The sequence below is a fragment of the Gopherus flavomarginatus genome, chromosome 19 (genome assembly GCF_025201925.1).
Source record: "Gopherus flavomarginatus isolate rGopFla2 chromosome 19, rGopFla2.mat.asm, whole genome shotgun sequence".
Classification (NCBI taxonomy): domain Eukaryota; kingdom Metazoa; phylum Chordata; order Testudines; family Testudinidae; genus Gopherus; species Gopherus flavomarginatus.
Window position 1 is genome coordinate 4,128,411 of NC_066635.1, and position 13,500 is coordinate 4,141,910.

Sequence of the window (13,500 nt, forward strand, 5' to 3'; positions counted from 1 at the left end):
TGCCATACAGGAGGTCAGACTAGATGATCACAATGGCCCCTTCTAGCCTTGGAGTCCATGAGTTTGGAAGGGATCTAACCCCTCCTGCTTCAAGGCACAAACCAGTCTGTAGCTGGGGGCAGATTATCCCTTACCTTACACTGTGGATTTCTTGCACCTCCTGAAGCAGCTGGTACTGGCCACTGTTGAAAACAGGAGATTGGACAGATCTGATTGATACATTAGGAACACAGGAATTGCTCTATCAGATCAGACCATAGTTCAGTGTTTCTAATATATCATCTGCCACAGCTGCAGCCCCACAAAGCCTGGCATAGATGTCACCAATTTCTTCTTGGGTGGAATGAACACCGGTTGGAATGGATGCCAAAGGGCACGGGGGTGAATCTGTCTCTCCCTCCTAGGGTATTACATGTGGTACCATTTAACCTTTCTCACCTGTGTGACAGCTGCCATCTTCAACACAGCGAGGGCTGACCTGGGGACCGCCAGAGCTAAAAGCACATTCTTCAACAGCTTGAGTTAACAACCCTGCACACGGTAATGGTGTTTGTGTGTGTTGTGTGTCACAACTCCTATCCTCTGCAGACTGGCAGACAGGGACCTGTAACACACACTCCCTGGTGGATTAACGTCTGATGTTACCTGCCAACACCCCGATCTTCCAACCAGGACAAAATTCTGCTTGCATGACTCCAGTGACTAAAGGCACTGAATCGAAGCAAAGCCATTGAGTGTCTGATGAAGAATAAAACCCCATTCACGACTGTGTTCAGGCAGCTCTGGCAGGATTGTCCTAGGGCAGAGGGATCTGCAGATGGTGCACCACAGGTCTGGTAGCTCCGACGGCACCTCTTCCCGCACTCACTCTTAACCTCTTATTCATATGAAAGCCTGGCTCCCGAGAGAAGCAGTATGTCCCAGATGCCTCCTGTTTTTCCAGACTTGCACAACTTGCACGAGGAGGGACAAGTCCATCTCTTTGTTCCAATGGATAAATCTCCCCGAGCCCCCACCTCCCCCCGAGCGCCATGTGACTTACAGGCACCGTTCTGTTTTCCTTGCAGCCTGATGGTATGAAATAAACGTGCTGAGTAAGAGCTTGGCATGCTCAGCCCTTCACTTTTTATTAATTCCTGAGCGTTGGCTCCCATCTGCTCTGCTCATGCTGTGACATCCGGTCTGGAAATTCCACTCTGCTCCCCTTTGTCTCTCTGCCTCTGGAATTCCCTATAAAAGGAGAGGAGACTCTAGCTGCTCAGTGTCCCAGCTGGTGCGTGCAGCAGTCCCTGGTCCAGTTCTGCTCATCCTCTCTGCACAGCAACATGAAGGTCTCCGTTGCTGCCCTCGCCGTTCTCCTCATTGCTGCCTTCTGCTCCCTGGCCTCCTCTGCCCCAGGTGAGTCCAGCGTCTCTCTCTGAAATTGTCCATTTCCGAAGAAAACCTATTTATTGCCCTTTGGAATGAGGGGGGAACCCTTCCCCTGATAACGTGTGTTATTTTCCCTTGCATGGAATTCCAGGCACACTCACGCTGTCTGTTTCCATCTTTCAGTGGGACCGGACATGCCCATCTCCTGCTGCTTCTCCCACACAGCCCGCCAGATCCCACGCAGCATGGTAGTGGATTACTATGACACCAGCAGCAAGTGCTCCTTACCCGCTGTAGTGTAAGTGCAAACTCCCGATGCTGGAGCCAGGCAGTGAGCAGAGACAGCTTCCATTCCAGTGCATGCTGGTGTTGCAAGCATTACATTGCATTCTTGCTCTGCAATGGAATAGTTTGCTCTATGTCCGCGGTTCTCAAACTGTGTGTCAGGACCCCAAAGTGGGTTGTGATCCTGTTTTAATGGGGTGGGTTAGACTTGCTGGGGTCTGGGGCCATAGCCTGAGCCTCACCACCCAGGACTGAAGTCCAAGGGCTTCAGCCCTGGGTGGCAGGGCTCAGGATACAGGCCCCCTGCCTCAGGCTGAAGCCCCATCCAGGGCAGTGGGGCTCGGGCTTTGGCGGGACAAGGGCGGGCTCAGGCTTTGGTCCCCCTGGGGCTGTGTAGTAATGTTTGTTGTCAGAGGGGGGTCACAGTGCAATGAAGTCTGAGAACCCTGCTAGACGTCTACAATGAAACAGCAGCTGCGGGGCTCAGCTGTGGGGCTGTCAAATTGTGGTGCAGACGTTTGGGCTCGGGGTAGAGTCCCAGCTCAGGGATTCTGCGAGGTGGGAGGATCCCCGAGCCTGGGCTCGGGCCCAAGCCCGAATGTCTACACTGCAATGTTTAGCCCCACAACCTGAGCCCGGGTCAGCTGACTCTTTTATTCCAATGTGGACGTACCCTTGGTGTCTGGCTGCTGCTTCTGGTTCCTAGCATGAGGCAAATCCAGGTGTCAAAGGCCTGAGGTCGGTGACTAGAGAGCCCACTGCACCAGCACAGACTCTGAGAGCCCAAGTATTCACAGTCTGGAGAAGAAGCCACCAGCAGGCATTCCCCCATAGCTCCTCTAGGGTCCGGGGATGGGACCTACTCACCCATGGGGACAATGGAGTGTGGAGGAAGGGCAGGAAGTGCGCCTGGGGGAAGGCAGACCACAGGAAGGCTTTAATATGTAGATCAGGCAGCCAAATGGGAGGAGGGATAGGCCAGGTGGCCCAGACCAGCATCAGGTTCTGGTGGAGGATCCTTCAGGGACAGGGCAGAACTGACTGGCTGTAGTGGGATCTGGAGGTGGGGCGCCCCAGGACGGTGCGGGAGAGACACAACGTTTCTCTCACTCTAATCCGTCTCCTTCCTGTCCCACAGGTTTATTACGAAGAAAGGCCGGGCCGTCTGTGCCAACCCCAGCAACTCCTGGGTCCAAGCCTATGTGACCACCTGGAGCTGAACTGAGCGGAGTGGGAGACGGAGAATTATTTCTATTTATTATGTGTATTACAGTAGCACCTTGCAGCCCCATTGTGCCAGGTGCTGTCACATGAGACAAACAGGCAATTCCTGAGCCCAAGCACTGGCTATCTAAGAACAGAGTTCAAAGGGCACCAGAAGGACCTCACCTCACTTCTGCTGACACAAGCCAGGATGCTGCTACCAACCCACTTTTCAAAGAACTGACAAACGCTGGACTTTTAACATATTATGTGACGCTCTTTAAGACATGCAGTTGGGACCCTATTTTTTGTATTGCTAATTATATTATTTATGGCATGTGTGCAGGTGGGTCACATGACTCCCTGTGCATCGCAGTGACTGGCACAAAAACACCCCAAATATGTTGAGTTCTTTGTGCTGTAATATTAGGCTATGACTAGGGATTGGGTAAAGTGATGATTCTGGAAAATAAAATGTTTTGTAGAAAAACACCCTGTTTTTTACCTGAATGTAATTCCTGACTGGAAGGATCTCCAGGCCCAGAAACATCATCTGACCACTGTGCCTGCCTGTCTCACTAGGAGTGGATCTGGAACAAACCCTACCAGCTCAGCACCACCAGAGTCTGGGGAAAATTTGGCCCCATTTGCAGTTCACAGCTCAGATCCATACATCACACACATCCACCCCGCGTGCCCCGTCTACAGTACATGCAGCCAGCTGCAAGAATAGTTACCTCCTTAAAGTGGGAGGACGAAGGGTTAAATCTCTTCCCCTGAGCTGAGGACAGCACCAGGTTTGCAGAAATTGCAATGAGGGCAATGAGGGGATGAGCTCAGCTGGGTGAGGGGAGGAGAGCAGGGTGGGGGGGCAGGAGAGGAGTCTGGAGTTGGGGAAGACCTGTGTGTGTGTGTGCGTGTGTGTGTGTGTGTGTAGGGAATCTCCCTGGGAGCAGGGGAGTTACTCTGCCTGCCCAGTGGAGACACAGCCTCTGCCCCAAGGCTCTGAAGTGAGTATTTCCCTTTCCTGTAGAGACACTGTCCCTTGCCCTGAGTGCTCTCAGCAGAGCCCTGCAGCTGGCTAGGAGCCGGTTTGTTTAAATGCCCTGGAGAAGGAGGCTTGTTGTTCGACTTGCCACTTCTATCAGCTGTGGCCTGTTGTTTCCTGGCACAGAGCCAGCACGTGTACGCATGTATCCACGCTGCCTGGATCCACTCAGCGCTGCATGCTCCTTAATGCTCCGGACACAGCTCATCCCTCCCTTGAGGTCCCTCGCTGCTGCGCACACCCAGCCGTAGAGACACAGCTCATCCTCTCCTGCAGAGCAGCTGAGATGAAGGAGAATTGTCAGGGATGGGGGACGGATGCTGGAGGCAGGCAACCTTGGCTCTATTTCTGACCAGTTTATCTTGGGCATGGTATCAAGAATAAATGGACACAAATTGGACATCAGGAATGGTAACATACAAAAGCCAGCAGGAGAATACTTCAGTCTCCCTGGACATTCTGTAACAGAGTGAAAAGTAGCCATACTTCAAAAACAGACTTCAAAGAGAAACTGCAGAACTACAATTCATTTTCAAATTTAACACCAATAATTTGGGCTTGAATAGGGACTGGGAGTGGGTGCCTCACTACAAAAGCAGCTTTGCGTCTCCTGGAATTGACACCTTCTCCTCAGTTATTGGGAGTGGACCACATCCACCCTGATCGAATTGGCCCTGTCAGCACTGGTTCTTCACTTGTGAGGTAACTCCCTTCTCTTTGTGTGTCGTTATATAATGCCTGCAGCTGTAACTTTCACTCCATGCATCTGAAGAAGTGGGCTTTTTACCCAGGAAAGCTTATATCCAAATAAATGTTAGTCTTTAAGGTGTCACTGGACTCCTTGTTGTCTTCTTGGGCATGTCACTTCCCTGCTTTCTGCCTCGGTTTCCCTATCTGTAAAATGGGGGTGATGATGCCCACCCTTGTAAAATGCTTTGAAAGTGATAAAATTACATCAGCACCCGAGAGCAACACACACTAACAACTCCCAGCACATACTTATCTAATACTCACCCTTCACTGACTCACCCTTGCACTGACACACTGATTGCATTTGCTTTGACTCCACTCTTAATCCAGAGTGACACTCCATTTACTGATTTATTCCACCCTGTACTCATGCGACCATGACCTCACCATGCTTCTTGAAGAAGGGGCTTACTCCACACTCACCTCCAATTACTCCATCGCTTTCTCTCTCCACCCTGAATCCACATCCGCTTCCTCCAAACCTCTACAAACCCCTCATTGCCTAAAGTTCACGGATGAAATAATATACAGACGAGATTTTTACTACTACTAAGAAATGTCTTGCATCCCAGCAGCAGAAATGACTCCTGTAAAGCCATTCAAAAACAGAGCTCCGTGAAAAGCAACTGTTCCCAAGAGGATAACCTGAATCGAGTGAAAGAACCACATGAGGCAAAACAGACCAGATTCTACTGTCACTCACACTAGTGTAAATTTGGAGTAACTCCACTGACCTCGCTGGAGTTACGCTGGATTTGTACCTGTGGAAATGAAAGCTGAATTAGGCCTGGTGTATTTCAGTAAGATCTTAGTTTGACAGAAGGCAAAGGTCACTGTTCAAGATAACAGGGGGTTCGTTTTATTTCTGGGGTTCGGGTAGAAAGGTTGACATCTGAGCGACACGCAGGCTTATTGTCTGATGAAAGGTCAAACAAGGCCTGATCCTATATGAATGTGTCAACGGGGGTGTTGCAGCGGTACCTGCCCCTAGCGCCTGCTGCTGGCCAGGAACAGCACTGCAGGTGGCTTCATTTCTCCTCACTGGAATTTTCTGTCTCTCCCAGCCATTCACGTGGCTCAGGGCTCTCGCCAAGTCACTGGCTGAAACGTAACCCCCTCCAGGGTGAAAACAGTCCAAAGAAACAAAAGTTTCTTCTCTCCCCGTTAGGTGCCCGTCCAGGCTCAGCTGCCAGGCCCTTCTGGGCTACCTTTAGGACAAAGCCCTGGCTCCTGGTTGCTTCCCTGGAGTCCATCCAGATCCTCCTTCGCAACCTGCCCCAGGAACCCAATTTGCTCTCTGTGGTTCCTCCCCAGACGGAGCTCTTTGCCCAGGGGTTCCAGGCTCTCACCTGACTCCAATTAGTCTAGCCCCTTTATGCTGTGAGGCCGCTAATACCGGCGCAGGCACAGCTGATTGAACGAGACAGCCCTAGGCATCTTGACCCTTTTAAGGATACGTCTACACAGCGAATCTCAGAGCTGGGTCAACAGGCTTGGGCTCGGGCTAGTGTAGATGCTACAGCTGGTGCTGGAGCTGGAACCCCAGGCTCTAGAGCCAAGGGATGGAGGTGGGCTTAGCTCAGAGAATCACTGCTCCCTGTGTAGACACACCCCAAAGGGCAGGCCGCCCTGCAGCAGGGCGTTCTGCCATTGTCTATGACAGCGGTTCTCAAACTGTGGAGTGTGACCGTGTTAATGGGGTTGTCAGGGCTGGCGTTAGACTTGCTGGGGCCCAGGGTCAAATCTGAAGCCTGAGGGCTTCGGCCTTGAGTGGCAGGACTCAGGTTACAGGCCCCCAGCCTGGGGCAGTGGGGCTTGGGTGGGCTCAGGCTTTGGTCCCCCGTCCCAGGGTCATGTAGTAATTTTAGTTATCAGCATGGTGTCACAAAGCAATGAAGTTTGGGAACCCTGGTCTATGATGGTGCAGGGCTGAGCCCCTGATGAGTCTGATTTTGGCGGGTGTGGCTCACACCGGGGTGCTCACTCACTAGGGCTGGGCAGGAAATGACATTTCCCCTCCACCACCAGGAAAAATGGCAGGAAATGGCTCCTCTCCCCACTCCCCACCCCCATCTCCATGAAAATGACCGGGATTTGATCAAAAAAATTGAAACCCTGAAAACTGCGAAGAGGTCAGACTTCTGTTGCCACATTTGGGGTTTTTTGGTTTATCTGCAAGCCCCCAAAAATTCTCAGTGAAAATTGATTTTTTTGATGAATGTCTGTTTAGTTGAAAAGGTTATTTTTCCATCAAAAGAGTGGAACACATTGTAACTTGTGGGGATATTTGATCGCAGAGCCCTGGGGCTCCAGGCTGGCTTTGTCCTCATGAGCTCAGTTCATAACAGTGGAAACTCGTGTATTTCCACCCTGCAGCGTCCCCTGAGACCTGGGGAGAGGCTGACCCCGCCTAGCCATTGGACGTCCTGTAGTGACATGCTGATGACAATTTGTTCCAGCCAGCGTGAAATGCAACGTGGACTCGAACTGTTCTGGCCATTAACTCTAGGGCAACGACGTAAGTGCGGTCCTCCTCGGCATGCTGCATGGCAGAGCGGGGTGCAGATGAGGTTAGTTCCCGGCTCTGCGCCTCATTCTGTCACCTCCTCCCCTTCTCTAGCAAGACTCCCCACAGCTGCTAGTCAGTGGGAGGCTCCTGCTCTGCAGTGGGTACCCTGGCCAGCCGGCCCTGTTGTTGGGGCAGTGGGGGCAGGTGGGAGGGTGCGACTGGTTCCAGGCGAGGGGAGTCAGGACTTAGGGTCTGCAAGGGTCCCCGTTCGGCTCTGCCTGCCAGGGATCTAGCAAGGAAAGATGTGGAGAAATTGGAGAAAATCCAGAGGAGAGCAACAAAAATGTTGGAAGGGCTAGAAAACGTGAGCTGTGAGAAAAGACTGAAAAAATTGGGTTGGAGAAGAGAAGGCTGAGAGGGGACATAAATGTACATAAAAGGCTGTTATAAGGAGGAGGGTGATAAATTGTTCTTTTTAACCTCTGAGGATAGGACAAAAAGCAATGGGCTTAAATTGCAGCAAGGGAGATTTAGGTTGGACACTAGGAAAAACTTGCTGGCAGGGTAAGTAAGCGCTTTGCCTAGGGAGGTTGTGCAACCTCCGTCACTGGAGATTTTTAGGAGCAGGTTAGACCAACACCTGTCAGGGATGATCTAAAATAATACTTAGTCCTACCTCAATGCAGAGGACTGGTCTAGATGACCTCTCCAGGGCCCTTCCAGTCCTACCCGTCTCTGCTTCTGTGACCCTCTCCCCCAGTCCCCAGGTGTGATTTCCTTCATTCTCAAGGATTAACCAGCCTCCAGGGCCCAGGAGCTCTCCACTGATAAGAGGGCCCTGGATTCAGAGGCCAAGTCTGAGCTCAGGAGGAAGCTCTCAGTCACTCTGTGAAAGCAGCAAAGAATCCTGTGGCACCTTATAGACTAACAGACGTTTTGGGGCATGAGCTTTCGTGGGTGAATACCCACTTCCTCAGATACATGACTGTGGTGACTTTAACATTATCCAGCCGTGTTGAAACTTGCACTCGGGAAGCGGCTTCCTCCTTGTGCCAGCTCAGAGGGTGGTACATACGCACACAGCCCCATGACCTCAGATCCAGTCCTGCTCAGCTCCCTGGTTCCACTCCCAGCACCTTACCAGAACCAGCCCCCGGCTGTGGCATTCACACTCGCCACTCTGCCCTCCCCTGCTTGGGGCGCCCAATTCCTGTTATCCCAGACACATTTCAGCCCTGCCCATCTGGAGGCGGGTGGCTGAGGGAGGGTGGCCATGGGCATAAAGTGCTGAAGCAGGACCCTGATCTCCCCTGATCTCTGAGCTTTGTGTTTTAAAATATATTTTTTGTAAAAGCCAAATTTTTTGCTACGAGCCTTTGAGTTTGAGCTAAAATGTGACCCTTTCCACCATCTCTCCCTTCAGTCCCTAATCCCACCATATCGGAGCACTGCACAGCCTTTCCTGTATTCCTCCTCCCAACGCCCCCATGAGGCAGGGCAGGGCTATTATTCCCATGGAGCCACAGAAAAACTGAGGCCCAGATCTTTGCAAGTCTTTAAGGGGTCCAACAATAGCAACACGCTTGGCAGTGAAGGTCCGTAGTGCTGAGTGTCCATGTCCACCTTGTAGGGCTTTATTCCAGGCCTCTAAAAGCTCTGCAGGGTTGTTGCTAACCTGGGGCAGCCAGATTAATTGTGGGTGAGCACGTGGCAGCACCCAGCCCATGACCTCACATGTGATCTTCAGGGCTCAATGTTCAGGGCCTTCGTTTCCGAGATGGGCTGTATGACAAAGACTGTCAGCCGTTGGTGGCCAGTGCTGACTGCCGTCCTCTCGAGGCCAGTTCCCAATAATACATCCCTATTAGTGATCAAATCAAACGAATTTATGCCCAGTAGTCACTGCTGGAAGCACTGGTGAGGTGCCTCCCACCTCCTGCTGTCTTGTTTGAGCAATGTCCTGTTCCAGCGCTGTATAAGAGGATCGGCAGTACACAGGTTGGCTAACGCCGTACTTTTGTGTGTTTGAGGGTCCAACTCCCACTGATTTCCTGTTGAGTTCAGAACAGCAGAATGGAGCCTTAGTCCACTCACTATTCCCACGCGTACCCTGTCAGTGCCTACAGTGCGCTGCATGCTGCCCCACACGCAGGGAGACACTGCCCTGCCCTCCAGAGGTCATACCCTCCCCTTGCCCCATTGTCCTGGGTTTGGTACTTTGACATTTATATTCTCCCTGGCAGGCACCTCCTGGTTCTGGGCTCCCTGGAGCTTCTCTCCAGGAGTCAGGCATTGCTTCTGGACTAGGGCCGTCCCCCATAGACTGTGCTTTCCCTTCACAATGGGCCTGTACATTTGGCCGGGTGCAACACAAAGCCACCCAGCAAGGGACTGTCTTGTTTCCTGTCAAATTGTTCCTATGCCCTGGGGTGATGGGACCCATGGGCAGTCCAAGCCCCCTCCCTTGGGACATTTAAACCTGAACTGGACAAGGCTGCAGGAAATGAAATCTAGGGAACAATCCTTCAGTGGCTCCTGGGACAGACTTAATGCCTGACCTACTAGGCGTATTCCAGCGCCTATTTGCTGCATAGTGTTAGTGTGCGTGCACCTGTGTATGAGTGCAGCTGTGTTTCTGCAGGTAGTGTGTGTATGCAAGTGGCTGTGTCTGGGAGGGGTGCATCTGTATGCGGGCGTGTCTCTGGGAGTGAATGTGTGTGCGCAACCGTGCGTGTGGGGTGCATCATGGTCCATCAGGGCCTCTCTGTGAGTGAACATGTGTATGCAGGGCTGGTTGTGTGTGTGACTCTGGGTGTGTGTGTGTATGGTGGGTTGTGGAGAGTGGGGGAGATGTAAATAGCTGTGTGTGTGTGAGTTGTATTTCTGTTCAGGGCTGGTGGGGGGCATGTAGAGGTATGTCACTGAGGAGTGTGTTGGTGTATATGTGTGTGTGTATTTCACAGAAAAAGTGTAACCTGGATTCACACCCTCCCATTGTTATTTGTTTTGTGAAACACAACACCCAGCTGATGAAGTTTAAGCAGATTCATTGAGTCTAAGGCCAGAAGGCCTCACAGGTCATTCAGCCTGACCCCTGTAGAGCCCAGGACTCGTGTGTGTTGGGCTGTACTGATGTATGAGTGTGTGTGCATGCAGCGATGGTGGGATATGTACACTGGTGTGTTTGTGTGTGAGGATGTGACAGCTGGAGGGGGCTATTTCCTTGCAGGGACAGGTGAGTGCTGGATTTGTGACATGAATGATATTCAGGAAAAGTGCCAGAAATTACCTTAAAACAGAACCAAGGGGTTGATATAAAAACATTTATTCTATAAGAAGTGTTTCATTTTCTGTCAAACCCACTCCAGCCACTGCTCAGCAGTGCAGCAGACACAGCCAGGGCTATATACCAAATATATTAAACAATCTTCTGCGCGTGTGTGATGTGAGGAGACCCGGCCCAGCGGTTCACTCCCACCGTTCACAGCCAGCTTGCTATAAATAACATAATTTACAGTATAATTAGTAGGTTTTGCACCGATCCAGGATTTTAAATAGCTGTACATGATATTTACAAATTCTTGGTTTTTATCAGGGTTTGGGGCAAATTCAGCTCCTGTTCCTGTGTCGTCACCCTGGCCTTTGAGGGTTTACGCTCCCATTGCCAGGGGCGGCGCATCACCAGTCTGGCCCCTGCTCCGCTCAGTTCAGTTCCAAGTCGGTCACGTACTCTTGAACCCAGGATTCACTGGGGTTGGCACAGAGTTCACGGCCCCTCTTTGTGATGAACCTGGGGGGCGGGAAAGAGACGGACAAAGTCAGAGGAAAGGAGGGGATATTTCTCATGAGTGCCCACCTCCTTTTGCTGCACCCTCATCCCAGCAGGTCTAGTCAGGTCTGTTCTCGCTCCCTGAAGGAGTCTCCATCAGCCCCTCGTGGTCCCGAGGCTGCCGCCTGGCTGCCTGTTCCACACACTGGTGCCCCTTTGAGATCTTTCCTCTCCCAGCCTCCATCCTGGCCCCACCTCACACCATTATGCCTTGGGTGCAGGGCTTAAATTCTCATACATTATTTCCCTGAGCCCCCCATTCCCCACAACATGCTAAAAAACTTCAGAGCCAGTGGGGCGGGAGGGGCTTCAGCCACTGGGCTGAAGGGGAGGGCAGGACTCGGGGCTTCTGCCATGCTGCAGGGTGTTGGGGCAGGGCTCTGGTCTTCAGCTGTGAGGTGGGGGATCTGCGGGCTTTAGATCTGTGGTGGGGCACACCACACCCCCTGTCCTGTTGTGGGGGGCACACCGAGGCTCCCAGCAGGTTTGAAAATATTTCCTGAATTTAAGCCCTGCTTGGGTGGGCAGGTCCCATCCCCAGCCTATCATGCAGTTGGAAACCATGACACTCCCCGCCCCCCGCACGGCCAGTGCTGTCCAGCTCGGTATTGTCTGCGTTGCTGCATGCCTGTCCTTCTCTATACCAGCCCGTGTGCTGCCCAGCCACAGGCGGTTGCTCCAGCCCATGTTAGTGCAATGTACCTATGTATGAAAACAGAGGGCGCCTCAGCATACCCGCTGGGTGCCGCTAGGAGTCTGCCATTGGCACTTACACTATGCCCGGCTGGGAGCACATGCTGCTGGTGCTGTAATAATCCTTCACGAAGTTGCGGGGGATCTTCCGGGCTGTGTAGGAGAAGCAGCAGGCAGTCGGGGGGTCAGAGCCAACTGCAAGAGACAGAGATGAGTTCAAACCGGTGCCAGGGAAAGCCCTGCCTGGCTCTCCAGAAGAGTCCCATTGGAGAGGTTTGCATTAGTGGGTTTTTTAAAATTAGTCTAGAATTTCAATGGTGCCAAGACATGACAGTGGTTGAGCGTTAGTATGTATGCAGTGATCTGCAGACAGCGAATTATTTACGATCCCTACTTCACAGAGGGGATCATTGAGGGACAGAGTGGCGGAGACCAGTCTGCAGCCACAGCACAGGCCCATGGCAGAGCCGGGACCTGAAGTCAGGAACGGGCTCACAATCCCATGAGCTAATCACTAACCAGACCCCTCTTTCAGCCTTGCCCAGGGTTCTCTGAGCCCCCTGAAGTCAGTCTGCTCTGAGGATGCTCAGTATCTGACAGGACGGGGTCCTTAGTGCCAGTTCACTCACAGAGCAGATGCAGCAACGCCAGCATCTGGCAGCCCACCCCGACTTGGACAGTCCCTTGGCGGGTGAGCGGAATACCCAGGCCCTACTCGGCCCATGGCCTCTCTGGTAGGCTCCTTAGCCAGGGTACCAATGATCTCTGAGGAGTGAGACCACGGACTCATTTCACCTGGCTCCCCAGACAGCCACTAGATGTCAGGGCCCTTGGTCACGTCCTGTAGAGGCCGCATTTGAACTCGTGACCCAGGGAAGGAAGCCCCTAAGCCAAACAGCCTCTCTCCCACATTGTCTGTGCTGTGATCTCACTGCAGAGATGTGGAGAGATACAACTAGCCTGCATCGCTCCGAAGTGCCCCAGAAAAGCACAGCAGTGTGACAGCACCGACGTGCCATGGCTGGCTAGCACAGAGCTAACTGGGAGCGTCTTCCTTCACTACAAGGCCAAATTGGCTCTGAGAAGACAGACACGGAACTTACTTGGCGCGGAGAAGGCCGGGGAACAGAAGGCAGCGATGAGGAGAAGGGTGAGGGCAGCCACAGAGACCTTCATGTTGCTGTCGGGTGGGGATGAACTGCAGCAGCTGAACCAGAGCAGGGACTCCTTCAAACCCTTTGCCGTCTGATGCTGAATCTCTGGTTTCTTCCCCTTCTTATAGGAGACTGGAAACCAAAAGGAGGGCGAACCCCTAGGAACTGTGGAAATTCCAGTGCATTCAGGAGGTGACGTTTGTGCTATTTGTGGAAAAGTGAAGCAGCAGCCGCAATGGAGGAAATCCCAGAATAGTTTGTGTGAAGGGCCGAAGGGCCAAGGCCCCAAGTTCTTACTCTTCAATTTGATTTCAACATCACAGGAAAAGACCGAAGAAAATGTGTCATAAGCGTTTCTGGAAGCACAAACTACGCCACTCTCCCTCGTTGCGGTTTCTGACATTGCGTAACACTGGAAAGCAGAAGGACCTGAGCTCGCAGTGGAGCTGTGGGGAGGAGAAAAATGTTTTAATTCTATTTTTTTTTAATGAAAAGAAATTGGCTTAAAAGAAGATGTAAATCTAGTTGGGGGACAAGGAAGAGACATGAAATGTTTATTTTCAGACTGGACTGGGTTCAATCCATTATTTAAAATTGATTCTTATAAAATACCCACCTACTCTATAGATCCATCACTCGTATTATCTCTAGCATGTGT

At 52.0% G+C, this 13,500-nt stretch overlaps 2 protein-coding genes across 2 annotated transcripts; one reads left to right on the forward strand and one right to left on the reverse strand.

Annotated features, from left to right (window-relative positions):
- Nucleotides 1–1,276: 1,276 nt before the first annotated feature.
- Nucleotides 1,277–3,317, forward strand: LOC127037360 (C-C motif chemokine 4-like). Its single transcript, XM_050928982.1, has 3 exons — nt 1,277–1,398; nt 1,555–1,669; nt 2,795–3,317. Exons 1-3 carry the CDS (start codon nt 1,326–1,328, stop codon nt 2,874–2,876), a joined length of 270 nt encoding a protein of 89 aa, XP_050784939.1. The 5' UTR covers nt 1,277–1,325; the 3' UTR covers nt 2,877–3,317.
- Nucleotides 3,318–11,764: 8,447 nt separating this feature from the next.
- Nucleotides 11,765–12,957, reverse strand: LOC127037361 (C-C motif chemokine 4-like). Its single transcript, XM_050928983.1, has 2 exons — nt 12,792–12,957; nt 11,765–11,883 (listed from the first exon to the last, which is right to left on the reverse strand). Exons 1-2 carry the CDS (start codon nt 12,862–12,864, stop codon nt 11,765–11,767), a joined length of 192 nt encoding a protein of 63 aa, XP_050784940.1. The 5' UTR covers nt 12,865–12,957.
- Between the last annotated feature and the right edge of the window lie 543 nt (nt 12,958–13,500).

Bases quoted from the DNA above. Each gene is read 5' to 3' on its own strand.
- LOC127037360 (XM_050928982.1), top strand. From the start codon at position 1,326: ATGAAGGTCTCCGTTGCTGCCCTCGCCGTTCTCCTCATTGCTGCCTTC. The intron at 1,399-1,554 runs GTGAGTCCAGCG...TCCATCTTTCAG, and splicing joins CCTGGCCTCCTCTGCCCCAG to TGGGACCGGACATGCCCATC. The intron at 1,670-2,794 runs GTAAGTGCAAAC...CCTGTCCCACAG, and splicing joins TGCTCCTTACCCGCTGTAGT to GTTTATTACGAAGAAAGGCC.
- LOC127037361 (XM_050928983.1), bottom strand. From the start codon at position 12,864: ATGAAGGTCTCTGTGGCTGCCCTCACCCTTCTCCTCATCGCTGCCTTC. The intron at 11,884-12,791 runs GTAAGTTCCGTG...TGTCTCTTGCAG, and splicing joins CCCGGCCTTCTCCGCGCCAA to TTGGCTCTGACCCCCCGACT.